Raw genomic sequence first — 14,038 nt, 5'->3', positions numbered from 1 at the left:
TAATGATATAAAGATCGAATTAGTTCTATTAATCTAGTTACTTGAAACCAGATGACTTGTTAAAAAAAAAAGCTCAACATTTTGAAACCCGGGATTTTAAATTTGCATTTCTATAATTACTCCCTCGACGCAAGTTCATATTTCCACATTTTTCCCATTTCCATCATCAATCGGTTCTCCCGCACTATGCATTTACAAGCATATCCCAAAGCATATGAGTCTCTGCTTTTTCCTCTTCCGATCCGGGCTCTGTGCCTGCGCCGAACCTCTGGCCAATGACACAGACCAGCCAGACATCATTCTTAATCTCGCCGAGAAACCGTTCTGTCGCAGACCCTCGAGGGTAGATGCGTCGCCACTCGTCCCAGATACGGAATGCTTCTTCGCCCCAGGCGCGAAAGCTGACGTCCTCGATGATTGTGGGCGTTGTGATTTCCTTGCCGCGAAATACACCCCATGTGACGGCCATGCCTGTGCTGTCGGATACTTCGACGTAGTCCTCGTCAGCTTCGGCCGGAGCATCGGTGGGCGAGCCGTCTGGTGTTGTGTTCTCGGGAATAGAGAAAGACGACTCGAAATCTCCCGCGCCGTTTGTCGCGAACCAAGCGAATTCGTTACTGCCGTTTTTTAGGAGTGTGGGCTTGATCTTATTCTTGTAATCGGCATTTGGGCAGAAGAACTCGACAAATGCCTTTTGGAAAACGAATCCCTCGCCAGGAGGTCCCCAACCAAAGACAGGGTCGTCACTGCGAAGTCCATTGACTGCAGGTTGCGAAGCCAGCGTCCACCAGTTCTTTTCGATAATCTTCAATAGCTGTGGTTTAATCGTCTCGGTCTCGGCGTTGAGGTTCGACTCTTCTGCCGCACCTCCTTCAGACCAGGGAACAATGTACAACTGCGCAGACACGTGTTTTTTGAAGAGAGTGCTGATATCCGAGTTGCTGACCGGGAATCCCCATAGTTGCCGTGCCACATTAGCGTTGACGTGTAACGATGGGCCGTATCCATCGATTTCACCAAAAGCAGGCGAGCGAGCATCACCCCATCGACCATTGGGGAAATCATCCCAGGTGGCCTCGCGGCCCAGCGATCCTATTCCTTCAGAGATCTGTAGTTGGGTGCTGCGCGGAGGCGGATTTAAAGCCGGAACCCCGGCACTAGAGGCAAGAGTTTCATATGTAATAGATTTTCTGGAAGAGTGTTCTGATTGCTGGTCGACAGGAACATGCAGCTTGTCGACAATAACCCGATTGTGCGGACCGGAGTTGATAGAAGACGCTCGGCGGCGGGCGAAGGCAGGTTTCGCACCGTCGGTGCCATTCATCTGAGTAACTTCAATAGCGACATCTTCGATCGCTACTTCGTCGGGTTCGTTATATGGTGGGATCAGGTCACAGCGCTCAAGAACAAACGAAACGGCCTTTTCTAGGTTGAGCGTGTAAAAGTGATAACCCCGGGGGCCGGGACAGGCCAGCTCCTTGATATCATTCACAATCTCACTGACAATGTCAACACCAACCTGTTTGACCTGCTCGTCATCCGATTTCACAGCCTCGATCCGCGAGACAATAGGAGGTGGGATATGGGCACCGCTGAGTTTCGTAACTCTCGTGAGAATCTTGTAACCCTGAATAGGCATAAGACCGGGGATGATGGGAATCGTCTTCAATGCTCCGGAAGGATGAGTGCGTAACGTGTTCTCAAACTTTGTATACGCTTCGATATCATATGTCAACTGAGTCATAATGAAATCTGCACCGGCCTGGACCTTCTCGACGAGGTAGGGCAGATCCCGTTCTGGGTCCTGCACATCGGTCTGCGACTCTCCGGGGTGGCCTTCAGGGTATGCAGCCACACCGATACAAAAGTAGTCTCTGTGAGTGCGTCGAATGTATCGGACTAGGTCTATAGCCCACGTGAAGTCGTTGTTGCTATCGTCGTCGCCTTCCACGTTGTACTCTCCGCTGCGCGGCGGATCTCCTCTCAAGGCAAGAATGTTTCTGATCCCAAGGGCCTTGGCTTCCTCCAATGCATCGTCGATCAGCTTCCGGTTCATGTTTGTACAAGTCAGGTGAAGACATGTCGTCAATTGCAGTTGGCGTTGACAGATTTCGGCCAGCTCGAGAGACTTTGTCGCAGTCGTTCCCCCGGCTCCCCATGTTACAGTCACAAATAGAGGCCGAAGAGCCTGTGCCATACGCTCCAGACGAGCCTGAAGATTGACTGATCCCTAAGAAGCGATAATCCATTAGCATTGACAGCGTCAAACGGGCGAGAGTTTGCTCAAAAAGGAACCCCACCATCTGGGTTTTGGGAGGAAAGAATTCCAGAGAGAAATAGTGGCCATCAGGCGGCAAAGCCGCGATCTTGTCGGTGATCTTCTCCATGATCGTCAATGATCTGTAGGATGAAGTCTCACTTGATCGAGGAGAAAATAAACAGCGAGTCCGGTTTGCTTGGAGAGTCAAGATTCAAGAACTGGACATGTGGGGCCTTTTCCCTTGCCTTCCCCGCAGGACTGGTCGATACCAGACTCCTTGGTCTCTCACTGTTGCTACAGGCGAGAACTAATGATGACTATATGATGAAGAGGACGTATCATACTCTGTTACTGTGCAATAGCACCGATGCAGAATTTGCTGCATGGAACCGCGTAATCCGTGCAGATTCGCCGAAGCCGACTTCGGAGTCCGTAACTATGCAGCCAGCCGCATAAACTATGCACCTCCTTTCGCTATCTAATACTGCATTATACAGATCAATTGATGTTATAATAACGTGCAAGGTGGTTGAGAAGCAAAGGCGTCAAATGCTCGACAGCTGCAAGTATCCGGAAGCAAACAGCACAAACTCCGCCTCGCGCTCTCTATCGCTCAGCTTCCGGCGGGCTTCGTCGGACACTCTCACAGAATGCAAAACACATCGTGAAGCATCTTTTACGACACCACGAGTGCATTAATGCCGACTGCTTCGGTCATTCTCGACAGATAAAGGAGACTTCACAATGGCCCCTTCTCGAGCCCTGCCCAGGCTGCCCTCTCGCTCCCACTTCTTCACGCCAACTCGATTCTCGACACGCCGTTTTTTCTCCTCCACTCCGCCGCCCGCTGGGGCTGATATTTCTGCTCGCTCGCGATTACAAAAGTTCAATGACCGGCTCCCACGGTTTCTTCGGAGATACACTACTCCGTTACTGGGCGCACCCACCACCCATATAACATCATTCCTTGTGCTTCACGAATTCACCGCCGTGGCCCCGCTATTCGCGCTTTTCGCCGTCTTCCACTATTCGGGATGGATGCCCACTCTCACAAGCGGCGAAGGTGGTGCTTTTAATGAAGCTGTACAGCGGTTTGGCAAGTGGATGACCAAAAAGGGCTGGGTTGATAGCGAGGATGCGGAGGCTGCGAAGACTGCTTCCGCCACGGGTGTGAATGGCGACAATTCGCAGCTTGTGACTGAACAAAAGGGGGTCAAATTGGTTTTCGAGTTTGCTGCAGCATACGCTGTTACCAAGGCTCTTCTGCCGCTGCGTATCGTTGCAAGCGTTTGGGCAACACCATGGTTCGCGCGGGTCTTTATTGGGCCTTTGGGAAGACGCATGGGACGAATTTTGCGGAAACGATCTACGTAAATAAATATAACCAAATAAATGTATATATCTACTAGGAGATGCCTTATACCCGACTCAATGGCCTTAAAGTGGGATCTTGGTCTTGACATGCACATCTACGCTAGCGATTTGCCCTGTCTACTTTGAAGGACGTGTTTCATCTCTCTATTTGCATTGAGCATTTTTGTTAAATTCTCTACCATACAAAACACCGTCGTATCTCATGTCGGTCAATTGTTACTGGTATACGGTAGCATTTAAGCCTTCTCGTAGATCCAGTCGAACTGGCTGGCCTTGTAAGAGACGACCTCGCCCTCCTTGAACCAAAGAGCGATCTCCTTCTTGGCGTTCTCGACGCTGTCGGAGCCGTGGCAGACGTTGCGGCCAACATCCTATCGCAATCAAAAATTAGAGGCTGTGGGGTGGTATGGCAATGCAGAGAGTACTTACGATGGCGTAGTCACCACGGATGGTACCGGGGGCGGAGGCAAGAGGGTTGGTGGCACCGAGGATGGCTGGAATGTGAATGAGCGTGATTTTTTTTCATGTTTAGAGTGCAAAAGGAGTCACATACAACGGCCGGTCTTGACGGCGTCGCGACCTTCCCAAACCATGGCGGCGATGGGGCCGCTCAACATGTCTGCAGAGATCATTAGCTCTTTTGTTATATCCGAAGACGCAAGGCCTATATTCTATAATGAGGGGTAGACGCACAGCTGAGCAGGCTGGGGAAGAAAGGCTTCTCGGCGAGGTCGGCATAGTGCTGCTCGAGCTGCTCCTTGGGGGGAGTGACCAGCTTGATGGCGACCAGCTTGTAGCTATTGGAGAGATGAAGTATTAGTTCAAGGTCCGCTCGTACAAAGAGATTGCGAGAAGAACGTACCCACGGGACTCAAAGCGAGAGATGATGGGTCCAATGAGGCCACGCTGGTGACAGGTCAGTTCTGTGTTGGGGAGGATCGCAGATGCTGCAATTGAAGGCGTCCGGTGTCATAAGCCGGCCAGGGGACGCTCATACCTGGACACCATCGGGCTTGATGGCAATGAAACTGTTCAGAGTGTTAGTGGGATTTCAACGAGCAGCGGCCGAGGAGGAAAAAAAAAGTGCATATGGGGTTAATGGATATGGGTAAGGGAGATGTGAAAGAGAATGCTACTTACGTCTGTTCGGTAGACATTTTGGGAGGATATAGAAATCAAGGTGATTGACAGGAAACTGTGGACTGCTGGAGAGAGGATTGAAACAAAGTCAAGTGGGCTCGCGAAAAATATATCGAGGACGACAACAGAGCGCGGTGGGGCGGAGGAGGGGTAACTTTTGCTACTGTGGCCGCCCAAAGCTACCCTGATGATGAACGTGGGTGGGCCGCTCTCCTACGTCTTTTCGCCCAAGGTAGCTGGAAATTTACTCTATTTAGGATGGATGAGCAAAATATATGAACAAGGCTGGTCATTGTATGGTAATTGCATTGGGCTTGAGGGCTGTTTTATGCATTACGAGTGATTGGTTGCTCACACAGCCTGCAGCGGCAGTTGTTTCTCTCCTTCTCGCTGCAGGTTAGTAGCCCATGCATAAAATGTTTATAAACATGCAAATAATCCAGAGAAACGGTTCTTGTTGTGCTGGCAACAGCAAAAAACCTCAAACTACATAGTAGAAATCGGCCAATCAAGGGCTGCGGCTGTAGTTTCTTGGCACAGCCAATAACAACGCCGGATAGCGCCAAGTCGCCCCACCTGGGATCGCCTGCCCCGGCTTATCTGGCAGCTTCAACAAGCAACCCTCGTCGCTCTCATCTCGCGTGCCTGGCCTGCTGCATATATACATATGTAAATGGGGGTCAGAGCAGTTACACTGTTTATTTTGTTGATTTACTGCGAAGGTTGAGCTTCAATTCCTCAATTGCCTAACTGTTATTGGACACATCATGGCCGAGTCCGGGCCGGGGAAGCACAGGTTGATCCTGTTCTTTGCTTCCTTCATTGCTCTCTACTTGCTGATAGTGCCGGCTGGTATGATAAGAAACCTGCCGATTCCTTTTGCTTTGTGGGCTCACTGACTGTGTCGCTTAGCTGCCGTCAAGCACGAAAGCTTCAAAACTTGCTCCCAATCGGGCTTCTGCAACCGCAACCGAGCCTATGCCGACGATGCCACCGCACTTGGTAGCTCGTGGAATTCTCCCTATGAACTCGAATCGTCGACGGTCGAATTAAAGGATGGTTTCTTGCACGGCACTGTTGTGAAAACTACCGTCGCTGGAGAGAAGGTCCGACTGCCTCTCACTGTATCCTTTCTAGAATCTGGTGTCGCCAGGGTTGTGTTGGACGAGGAGAAGCGACTCAAGGGGGAGATTGAACTTCGACACGACCGAAACATTCGTAAAGAGCGATACAATGAATCAGAGAAATGGGCAATCGTCGGCGGTCTGAACCCAAGTAAAGCAGCCGCCCTCAGCCCAGACGCTGAGGCCGGTTTCACAAAAGTTCAATATGGCCCAGAGGGCCAGTACCAGGCTGTCATCCGTCACTCTCCCTTTGAAGTCTCTTTCCAACGGGGAGGAGAAACCCAGGTCAAATTGAATGACCGCGGTTTTCTCAACCTCGAACACTGGAGACCCAAGGTCGATGCTCCCGAGGGCGAGGAGAAGCCGGATGACGAGTCTACATGGTGGGACGAGAGCTTCGGTGGTAACACGGATTCAAAGCCAAGAGGCCCCGAGAGTATCGCTCTTGACATCTCGTTCCCCGGCTACGAATATGTTTATGGTATTCCCGAGCACGCCGACTCCCTCTCGCTCAAAGAGACTCGGTAAGATGGAACCCTTATTTTTCTCGACTTATGTACTAATAATAGCGCACTTAGTGGCGGCTCTGGTAACCATGAGGAACCATACCGAATGTACAACAGCGATGTGTTCGAATACGAGCTCAACAGTACCATGACTCTGTATGGTTCAATTCCATACATGCAGGCTCATCGCAAGAACTCCTCAGTTGCCGTTTTCTGGCTGAACGCTGCGGAGACCTGGGTTGATATCGTCAAGACAAAGTCCACCGCAAACCCCCTGTCTTTGGGAACTGCTGCAAAGAAGTCGACCCAAACGCACTGGTTCTCGGAAACCGGCCAACTTGATGTTTTCGTTTTCCTTGGCCCCACCCCCCAGGCTCTTAGCAAGGACTATGCAGAGTTGACGGGTTACACTCAGCTCCCGCAGGAATTTGCTATTGCGTACCACCAATGCCGTTGGAATTACGTTACTGATGAAGACGTCAAGGATGTCGACCGCAAATTCGACCGCTATCAAATCCCTTACGACGTTATCTGGCTGGACCTCGAGTATACTGATGGCAAAAAGTACTTCACTTGGGATCCTCTGACTTTCCCCGATCCCAAAGGGATGCAGCAGCAACTTGACGACTCGGAGCGTAAACTGGTGGTCCTTATTGACCCTCACTTGAAAAACGAAAACGGGTACCAAGTTGTGGACGAGCTTAAGAGCAAGGACTTGGCTATCAAAGACAAAGACAACAATATCTATGATGGCTGGTGCTGGCCCGGCTCATCTCACTGGGTCGATTGCTTTAATCCAGCTGCCATTTCATGGTGGAAAGACCTTTACAAATATGACAAGTTCAAGGGCTCATTCCATAACTTGTTCATCTGGAATGACATGAACGAGCCTTCGGTTTTCAATGGTCCGGAAACTACCATGCCCAAGGACAACATCCACTTTGGTGGCTGGGAGCACCGAGATGTTCACAACATCAACGGTATGACTGTCGTCAACGCTACTTTCCAAGGTATGGTTGAGCGAAAGAAGGGCGAGCAGCAACGGCCATTTATTTTGACGCGATCCTTTTATGCCGGCACTCAACGAATGGGGGCCATGTGGACCGGTGACAACCAAGCAGAATGGGGACATTTGGCGATGTCTCTACCTATGGTTCTTAATCAGGGTATTGCCGGATTCCCTTTTGCTGGCGCAGATGTCGGTGGCTTTTTTGGTAATCCTGATAAAGACCTCTTGGTTCGTTGGTACCAGACTGGAATTTGGTACCCGTTTTTCCGTGCCCATGCCCATATCGACACTCGCCGCCGCGAGCCATATTTGGCCGGTGAGCCCTACATGCAGATCATCAGCCAGGCGATTCGTCTCCGTTATCAACTTCTCCCTGCCTGGTATACCGCCTTCCACGAGGCGTCAGTTGAAGGAATGCCCATTGTCAGACCCGAATACTACGTCCACCCTGATGACGAGCAGGTGTTTGGAATGGACGACCAACTCTACCTGGGCGCGACTGGTTTGTTGGCCAAGCCTGTCGTTAATAAGGACCAAAATTCCGTGGACGTCTACTTGTCCGACAACGAGAAATACTACGACTACTTTGACTATACCATTTACCAAGGCGGCGGAAAGTGGCACACTGTTGAGGCTCCGTTGGACAAGACCACCGTCCTTATGCAGGGAGGCCATGTTATTCCTCGCAAAGATCGTCCACGCCGCAGCAGTGGCTTGATGAAATGGGACCCATACACCCTGGTAGTAGTCCTGGACCAACACGGCGCCGCCGAAGGAACGCTGTATGTTGACGACGGCGAGAGCTACGATTTCGAAAAGGGAGGCTTCATCCACCGACGCTTCCAATTCGCCGACTCGACCCTTTCCTCTGAGAACATAGGCGCCACGGGTCCCAAGACCAATGAATACCTCAAAGCAATGACCAATGTGCGTGTGGAGAGGATCGTGGTCGTCGGCGCCCCAGCAGAATGGCAGCAAAAGTCTAGCGTCACCGTGATCGAAGACGGAGTCAAAGAGGCTACTACTGCCTCGTTGCAATTCACCAGTGGCCAGGCGGGCAAGGCTGCATACGCGGTTGTGAAGAACCCCAACGTGGGTATTGGCCGGTCGTGGAAGATTGAGTTTTAGGTGTACATTGGCGGATGTCCTGTAGGTCCAGCTATATAGTAGACAGCAACGAATAGACGTTATTCTCTTTATTCCCCCTTAGGAAGTTTCGGGTCGTTCAATATCAAAACCGGACTGATCGTCCTCTACTAGCTGCACTAGGACTAGTGCGCTTATGTGCGTTATTATTGGCGCCGGCTGACCCGCATCCAATCAAACCTCCTGGAGCATGCTTATTCTGTAGCCTGTCCCTCTCTGTGCGACTTCCTTCTTCTTCCTCTCCACCATCTGCGCCGAAATTCCTGTATACGACAGTGACAGCACCATAATTATAACTCGGCGCGATTGTGTTCTGTTCTTTTACCTGCTCTTCTCCCTCTGTTGTCGCCGGTTGACAAACAAATCGACTTCGACCGGCCGCGGCTGATCTTACACTGTCAAAATGTGGCTTCTCGACATCGTCCTCGAATATGCCGCTCCATTTTTGTACGTATTCACAATGTCCTACTATTAATGGGATACTGGCTAATACCGGCTCAATGCGACAGCCTCGTCACGTCTCCGTTCACCTCCTATGCCGACCAGATATATAGCATTCACCGCAGCAAATCCTCCGCTGGTTTCTCGTTAGACATTCCTCTTATCATGCTTGTCGCGTCTATTTTCAAGTGAGTTTGTTTGTTGCTTTGCTCGATGGGCGCAAGATCTAACGACGCGTCATTTCTAGGGTCTTTTTCTGGTTCGGGGACCACTACGCGACATCACTGCTAATGCAGGCAGTCAACATGGCATGTGTACAAGCCATTTTACTGAAAATTGCATTGAATAATCGACCGACTCCGGGCGCGAAGGAGGGCATCGAGCATGTGCCATTCGCTGATCAGCAAGATCATTCGGAATCGGGCTTCCGTAGACCTTATAACTTTTGGCGATGGAGACAGGAGAAGCCGTACGTGTGATTGCGCCTAGATGGAATTTTCGGTTGACGCTAATGAGTATATACAGATACTGGACCTTCCTAGCTTACTTCTTCGCGGCCCTCTTCGTGATCCAGGTGTTTTGTCCCTTCATCTCCAGCAACGAATCCTATATCGAACTTCTCGGATATTTAGGTCTGGGAGTGGAGGCCTTTCTACCTGTGCCTCAGGTGCTTGCGAACCAGCGCTCCCGCTCTTGCAAAGGATTCCGACTGTCTGTGCTGATTGCCTGGATTGGAGGCGATGCTATGAAAATGAGCTATCTGTTTTACACCAAGGACACCATTCCGCCGGCTTTCAAGTTTTGCGCCACGTTTCAGTGCATTTGTGATTTCTACCTGGGTATTCAGTATTTGATGTATGGCAATGGCAAGACCGAATACCGGCCACACGACACCACCGAGAAGGACATTCGCTTGGGTTGATAGCATTTCTGGAGTTAGACGCTGGGGTTAATACTGTATAAAGACATAGACGCGCAGATATCATTTGAATGCATAACAGAATATATCAATTGGACATTCAATCAGCTTTAATCAATGCATAGCTATAGAATTGTTAAGGGTATCGTTTTACTTCCGGAAACGGCATGCCGATGATGAAGCTCCGAGGACCCCGCGGACCACCCCCGCCTTTCTCTGTCTCTAACGAACTGGCAGCTTCCACAACTGTCATCAACACAGGAGACAATCTTCAAAGGCCATCTCAATTGAGAACATCAACAGCAATGGCATCCAGCAAGCCCACCATCCGGATCGGCTACGTGCCCGGTACTTAACTCTGGACACAACAACCAAAGAAAGAGCAAACTAACATCAACACAGAACACTATCTAACCCCTCTTCACCTCTCCATCCGCCAGTCATCATACAAGGACCTCCCCTTTGAGCTCTCTCTAATTCCGTATCCCGCCGGCACAGGCCATATGATCACGTCCCTGCGCGCAGACGAAATAGACATCGGCATCGGTCTCACAGAGGGCTGGATTGCGGGTCTCACAGGCAAACAACAACTAAACGAAAACAACGCTGCGGGCGATGGTGGGTACAAGATTGTCGGGCAGTGGGTGGAGACACCGTTGCGATGGGCCATTGTCACGGGCAAGCAGAGGGCGGATTTGAATGGGGTGGCTGATTTAAAGGATTCGCGAGTTGGCGTGAGTCGATTGGGGAGGTGAGTCTTTTTTTTTTTTTTTTTTTTTTTTTTTTCTATATATCTTTATTGATAATTCAGCTGATGATGATGAAGCGGGTCGCATATAATGTCGTTTGTCCTTTCTCAGCAAGAGGGCTGGACTGCCGAGAGCCTGAAGCCTGCCATCCTGGGCCCATTTGCTGGTCTACGAGAAGGTGTTTCTGAAAGCCCATACGAAGCCGAGTTCTTTATGTGGGAGCACTTTACGACAAAATCATATTTCCAGCCCTCAGATCCCTCGGCGTATCCCAACCCGCCGCTCAAGAAAATTGGCGAGATATACACGCCATGGCCCTCGTGGCTTATTACCGCATCGTCCACGACGTTTCCGTCTCCTGAAAAAGACGAGAGATTGCAGGCGGTGTTTGATTTGTTCGACAAAGGCATTGCGGAGTTTGAGAGCAAGACCGATGAAGTGGTAGGGCTATTGGGCACTGGTGACCTCGGTTGCACGTATGCAGAAGACGATGCGCGGGACTGGCTCAAGGCTACGCGGTTTTTCAAGGGAACTAGAGGTCTAGACCGGAAAGTTGTTGAAAAGACTGTGGATGTGCTGAAAGTGGCTGGAGTTATTGACCCGAGCTTGCCAGAGGAAGAGGCCGTGCAGAGGGTGACTGGCATATCAAGATGAAGAAATCTACGATGTGTTGAGAGAGTATTATAAAGCATTAGGGGTGTTTATAGGATCAATACATTTGTACGGTGGTTCTTTTTCATTAAATTATTAATATAATATTATCAACTGCCTAGTTCAAATGTTGACTTGACATAAAATATCGTGACTATAAATTCATACAGAAACTTAAGACATGGCTTAAAAAAAAAGTCACTTGCAAGAAAAATCAATGTTCGAAAGTAGCGCTCCATGGGGACAAAGCTACTGCAGTCCAATAATCTTCTGTCCACTTGGAATCCGGCTTTCGTACTCCAGCACCAGCTTGACGTCTTTCCCAGGCCGAATCTCAAGTACCCATTTCACGAGGCCATTCTTTAGTAAATGAATCTGGCCCTTGCCCTTCTCTCCCTTGTCGAAAAGGGCATCTAGTTTCGTAACGTCGTTTTCCTCCGCCAGCCCCTTTGGTTCAAGAATGTTCACACGCAGACGCTCATCTTCGCTGACGGGGACTTGGTCAAGGACGGTGATCGAAGCAGTGGTCTTTTTGGTGTTCTTGATCCAGCACGTACGCGTGAATATGGCCGAGTCATCTTTCGTGAAGAAGCCGGACGTTGCGCGGCGCACGGTTGGTTTGGCATACGTGACTTGAATAGAGGGGTCAACACCGAGAGATAAGTCGACAAAGTTGTCAGGTTCGCAATTTGGCAGCGAAATCGAGCCAAGGAACGTGCCATCAACAGTCATGCCAGCCTTTCCACGAAGGAGACTCGTAGTTGTAGTGTTTTTGACGCGGGCTTTCAAAAAGGCCGCACAGCGCAGTTTCGGCACGAGTACATGAGAAATCGTGACTGATTTGAGATCGAGTTCGGTGATGACATGGCGACGTTTGACCGAGGATGGGGTGATGGTCCGTTTCCCGGAAAGCTCGTACGAGGTTGTCAGGCCGTAGTTTTGACGCTGGGAGTCTTGATGCCCGAGAGCATTGAATTCCGGGCTCAATGTCGCCGCATCGTCATCTCCACCATGGTCTTCATCTGCCGGGTTCACAGCCTGTTCTGCTTCAGATTGCACCTGAGGCAGATCGGGTGCCTTTCCTTGGGCCGTGCCACCGAATAGCGCAGTAGGACCAGCCTGATTCATCCGTGTGTATCCTGTTCCACCGAAGCCTCCTACACTAGAACCGAACCCTGAAGGTGCATTTGCTGAAGGGCCAAATCCTCCGCTAGAACCGAATGCTGAAGATGTATTTGCCGGAGCAAGTCCTCCACTTGTATTGGATACTGTATTATTACTCGATTGACCAAACAGAGAACCCCCAGACACCTTATTTGCTTGTACTACTCCTCCCTGAGAACCAACACCGAACAATGGTGATATGCTTTTGTTTCTAGGCAATGGGTTGTTTGAAGACATTTCCTTTTGGCTGTGTAGGCCACTAGCCCAGATTTTATCCTCGGTATCAAACCCTAGCGCCTTTGCAAGTTTGATGTTCCATGGATCCAGACGTGGGATTTTCTCTTCCAGTCCAGAAAAGGAAGTCTGGGAGGTCGAGAAAGTGAGGTTTGCGTCCTTCCACGTCTCGGCCGTGGAGTTGCCAAACTCGGCACGGTAGACCAGTTTGGCTGAGGATGTAGGAGTGCTGATTCTGAGCTCATAGCGAGGCACCCAGCTCGCGTTGGGCACTACATATGTCAGAATGAGATTGGCAGTTTCTCTATCCGGAGGCGAATCCTTTTCGTCATAAGAAACGACAGAGCCTCGCCTACTCGAGCCCGGAGTGTAGACTGATGGGCCATCTAGGTGAATAACGACTTGACCGACATTGGCTGTCCAGAATTTGCGGCGTTGTTCCAAAGCACGCAGTTTTTCCAACCGCTTCTGCTGCTTTTCGTGGGCCTTTTTCTCTTTCTGTTGACGAATTTCACGAGTGGCAGCTTTCTTCTTCTTTGCAAACGCTTTCTCGGCGTGGGCAAGCTTCTGGTAGGCGTTTTCGACTTTCTTCTCCATTATCGCAATCTCGGTGCTAGACTGTTGGTGTCGAATGCTCTCCGCGGCGCGTTGTTGGCGATAAACGTGCAAGAATTCGGTCATCTTGGAAACCTCAACGTCCTGGGCTTGCATTGTCTTGCCATACTGGTCTAAGAACTCGAGCATCTTGATTGAAGTCGCCCGTGCGTCCTTGGAAGATGCCAGTTCTGTCTCAGCGTCAAGGAGCTCCGCCTTTGCTGCGTCAATAGCCACTCTGCCGGGACCACGCTCATCATCGAGCTCATCCTGATCCGAATCTGATTGATCGCTGTCATCATCCACCGGATGGACATCCACAAACCGGGTTTTGCGCGGAACAACGTCTGTTTGGATGTTGGTGATGGTGGCAGAGCCATAGCCATCTACGCGGACCGAGTCAGGGTCCAGTTTGGGGTCGAGCCCAGAGACAATAATCTCGTTTGCACGGGGCTGTTCTAGTTGTTAGCTAAAAGAGAAAAGCAATAGACAACTTTCTTACTCACCTGGAGCTGGACATCTTTGATTTCGCGAATGACGGTTGCCTTTGTTAGGGAAAAAGTGACTGATTTGGTTGGCTGATCGACGACATCGATTTCCACGGAATTGACGGTGTCTGGCGAAGAAGACATGTTGGTCGGGTTTGTTTTGGATATAGAAGCAGCTAACTGACAGCTGGGATACTTCGAGTGAAGCCCAGCACTTGAGGGCTGCTGCTTTTATAATA

The 14,038-nt window shown here is 50.3% G+C and overlaps 6 protein-coding genes across 6 annotated transcripts; 3 read left to right on the top strand and 3 right to left on the bottom strand.

Annotated features, from left to right (window-relative positions):
- Positions 1-184: 184 nt before the first annotated feature.
- TRUGW13939_08425 (uncharacterized protein) lies at positions 185-2,387 on the bottom strand (the record flags this gene model as incomplete). The annotated part of the gene is made up of 2 exons (XM_035491559.1): positions 185-2,230; positions 2,301-2,387. The coding sequence occupies 2 exons, from the start codon at positions 2,385-2,387 to the stop codon at positions 185-187; spliced, it is 2,133 nt and encodes a 710-aa protein (XP_035347452.1).
- A 617-nt stretch (positions 2,388-3,004) lies between these two features.
- On the top strand, positions 3,005-3,634 carry TRUGW13939_08424 (uncharacterized protein; the record flags this gene model as incomplete). Its single annotated transcript, XM_035491558.1, has 1 exon — positions 3,005-3,634. One exon carries the CDS (start codon positions 3,005-3,007, stop codon positions 3,632-3,634), a length of 630 nt encoding a protein of 209 aa, XP_035347451.1.
- Positions 3,635-3,870: 236 nt separating this feature from the next.
- TRUGW13939_08423 (uncharacterized protein) lies at positions 3,871-4,791 on the bottom strand (the record flags this gene model as incomplete). Its single annotated transcript, XM_035491557.1, has 7 exons — positions 3,871-4,005; positions 4,064-4,128; positions 4,188-4,253; positions 4,328-4,431; positions 4,497-4,540; positions 4,632-4,662; positions 4,775-4,791. 7 exons carry the CDS (start codon positions 4,789-4,791, stop codon positions 3,871-3,873), a joined length of 462 nt encoding a protein of 153 aa, XP_035347450.1.
- Positions 4,792-5,541: 750 nt separating this feature from the next.
- TRUGW13939_08422 (uncharacterized protein) lies at positions 5,542-8,541 on the top strand (the record flags this gene model as incomplete). Its single annotated transcript, XM_035491556.1, has 3 exons — positions 5,542-5,626; positions 5,687-6,422; positions 6,477-8,541. 3 exons carry the CDS (start codon positions 5,542-5,544, stop codon positions 8,539-8,541), a joined length of 2,886 nt encoding a protein of 961 aa, XP_035347449.1.
- A 421-nt stretch (positions 8,542-8,962) lies between these two features.
- TRUGW13939_08421 (uncharacterized protein) lies at positions 8,963-11,322 on the top strand (the record flags this gene model as incomplete). Its single annotated transcript, XM_035491555.1, has 7 exons — positions 8,963-9,006; positions 9,069-9,188; positions 9,248-9,469; positions 9,526-9,917; positions 10,061-10,267; positions 10,322-10,670; positions 10,746-11,322. 7 exons carry the CDS (start codon positions 8,963-8,965, stop codon positions 11,320-11,322), a joined length of 1,911 nt encoding a protein of 636 aa, XP_035347448.1.
- A 246-nt stretch (positions 11,323-11,568) lies between these two features.
- Positions 11,569-13,943, bottom strand: TRUGW13939_08420 (uncharacterized protein; the record flags this gene model as incomplete). Its single annotated transcript, XM_035491554.1, has 2 exons — positions 11,569-13,764; positions 13,818-13,943. The coding sequence occupies 2 exons, from the start codon at positions 13,941-13,943 to the stop codon at positions 11,569-11,571; spliced, it is 2,322 nt and encodes a 773-aa protein (XP_035347447.1).
- Between the last annotated feature and the right edge of the window lie 95 nt (positions 13,944-14,038).

This window comes from Talaromyces rugulosus, chromosome IV (assembly GCF_013368755.1).
Source record: "Talaromyces rugulosus chromosome IV, complete sequence".
Taxonomy (NCBI): Eukaryota; Fungi; Ascomycota; class Eurotiomycetes; order Eurotiales; family Trichocomaceae; genus Talaromyces; species Talaromyces rugulosus.
The sequence above is the reverse complement of the archived record's forward strand: the minus strand, read 5'-3'. Positions and strand labels throughout refer to the sequence as shown.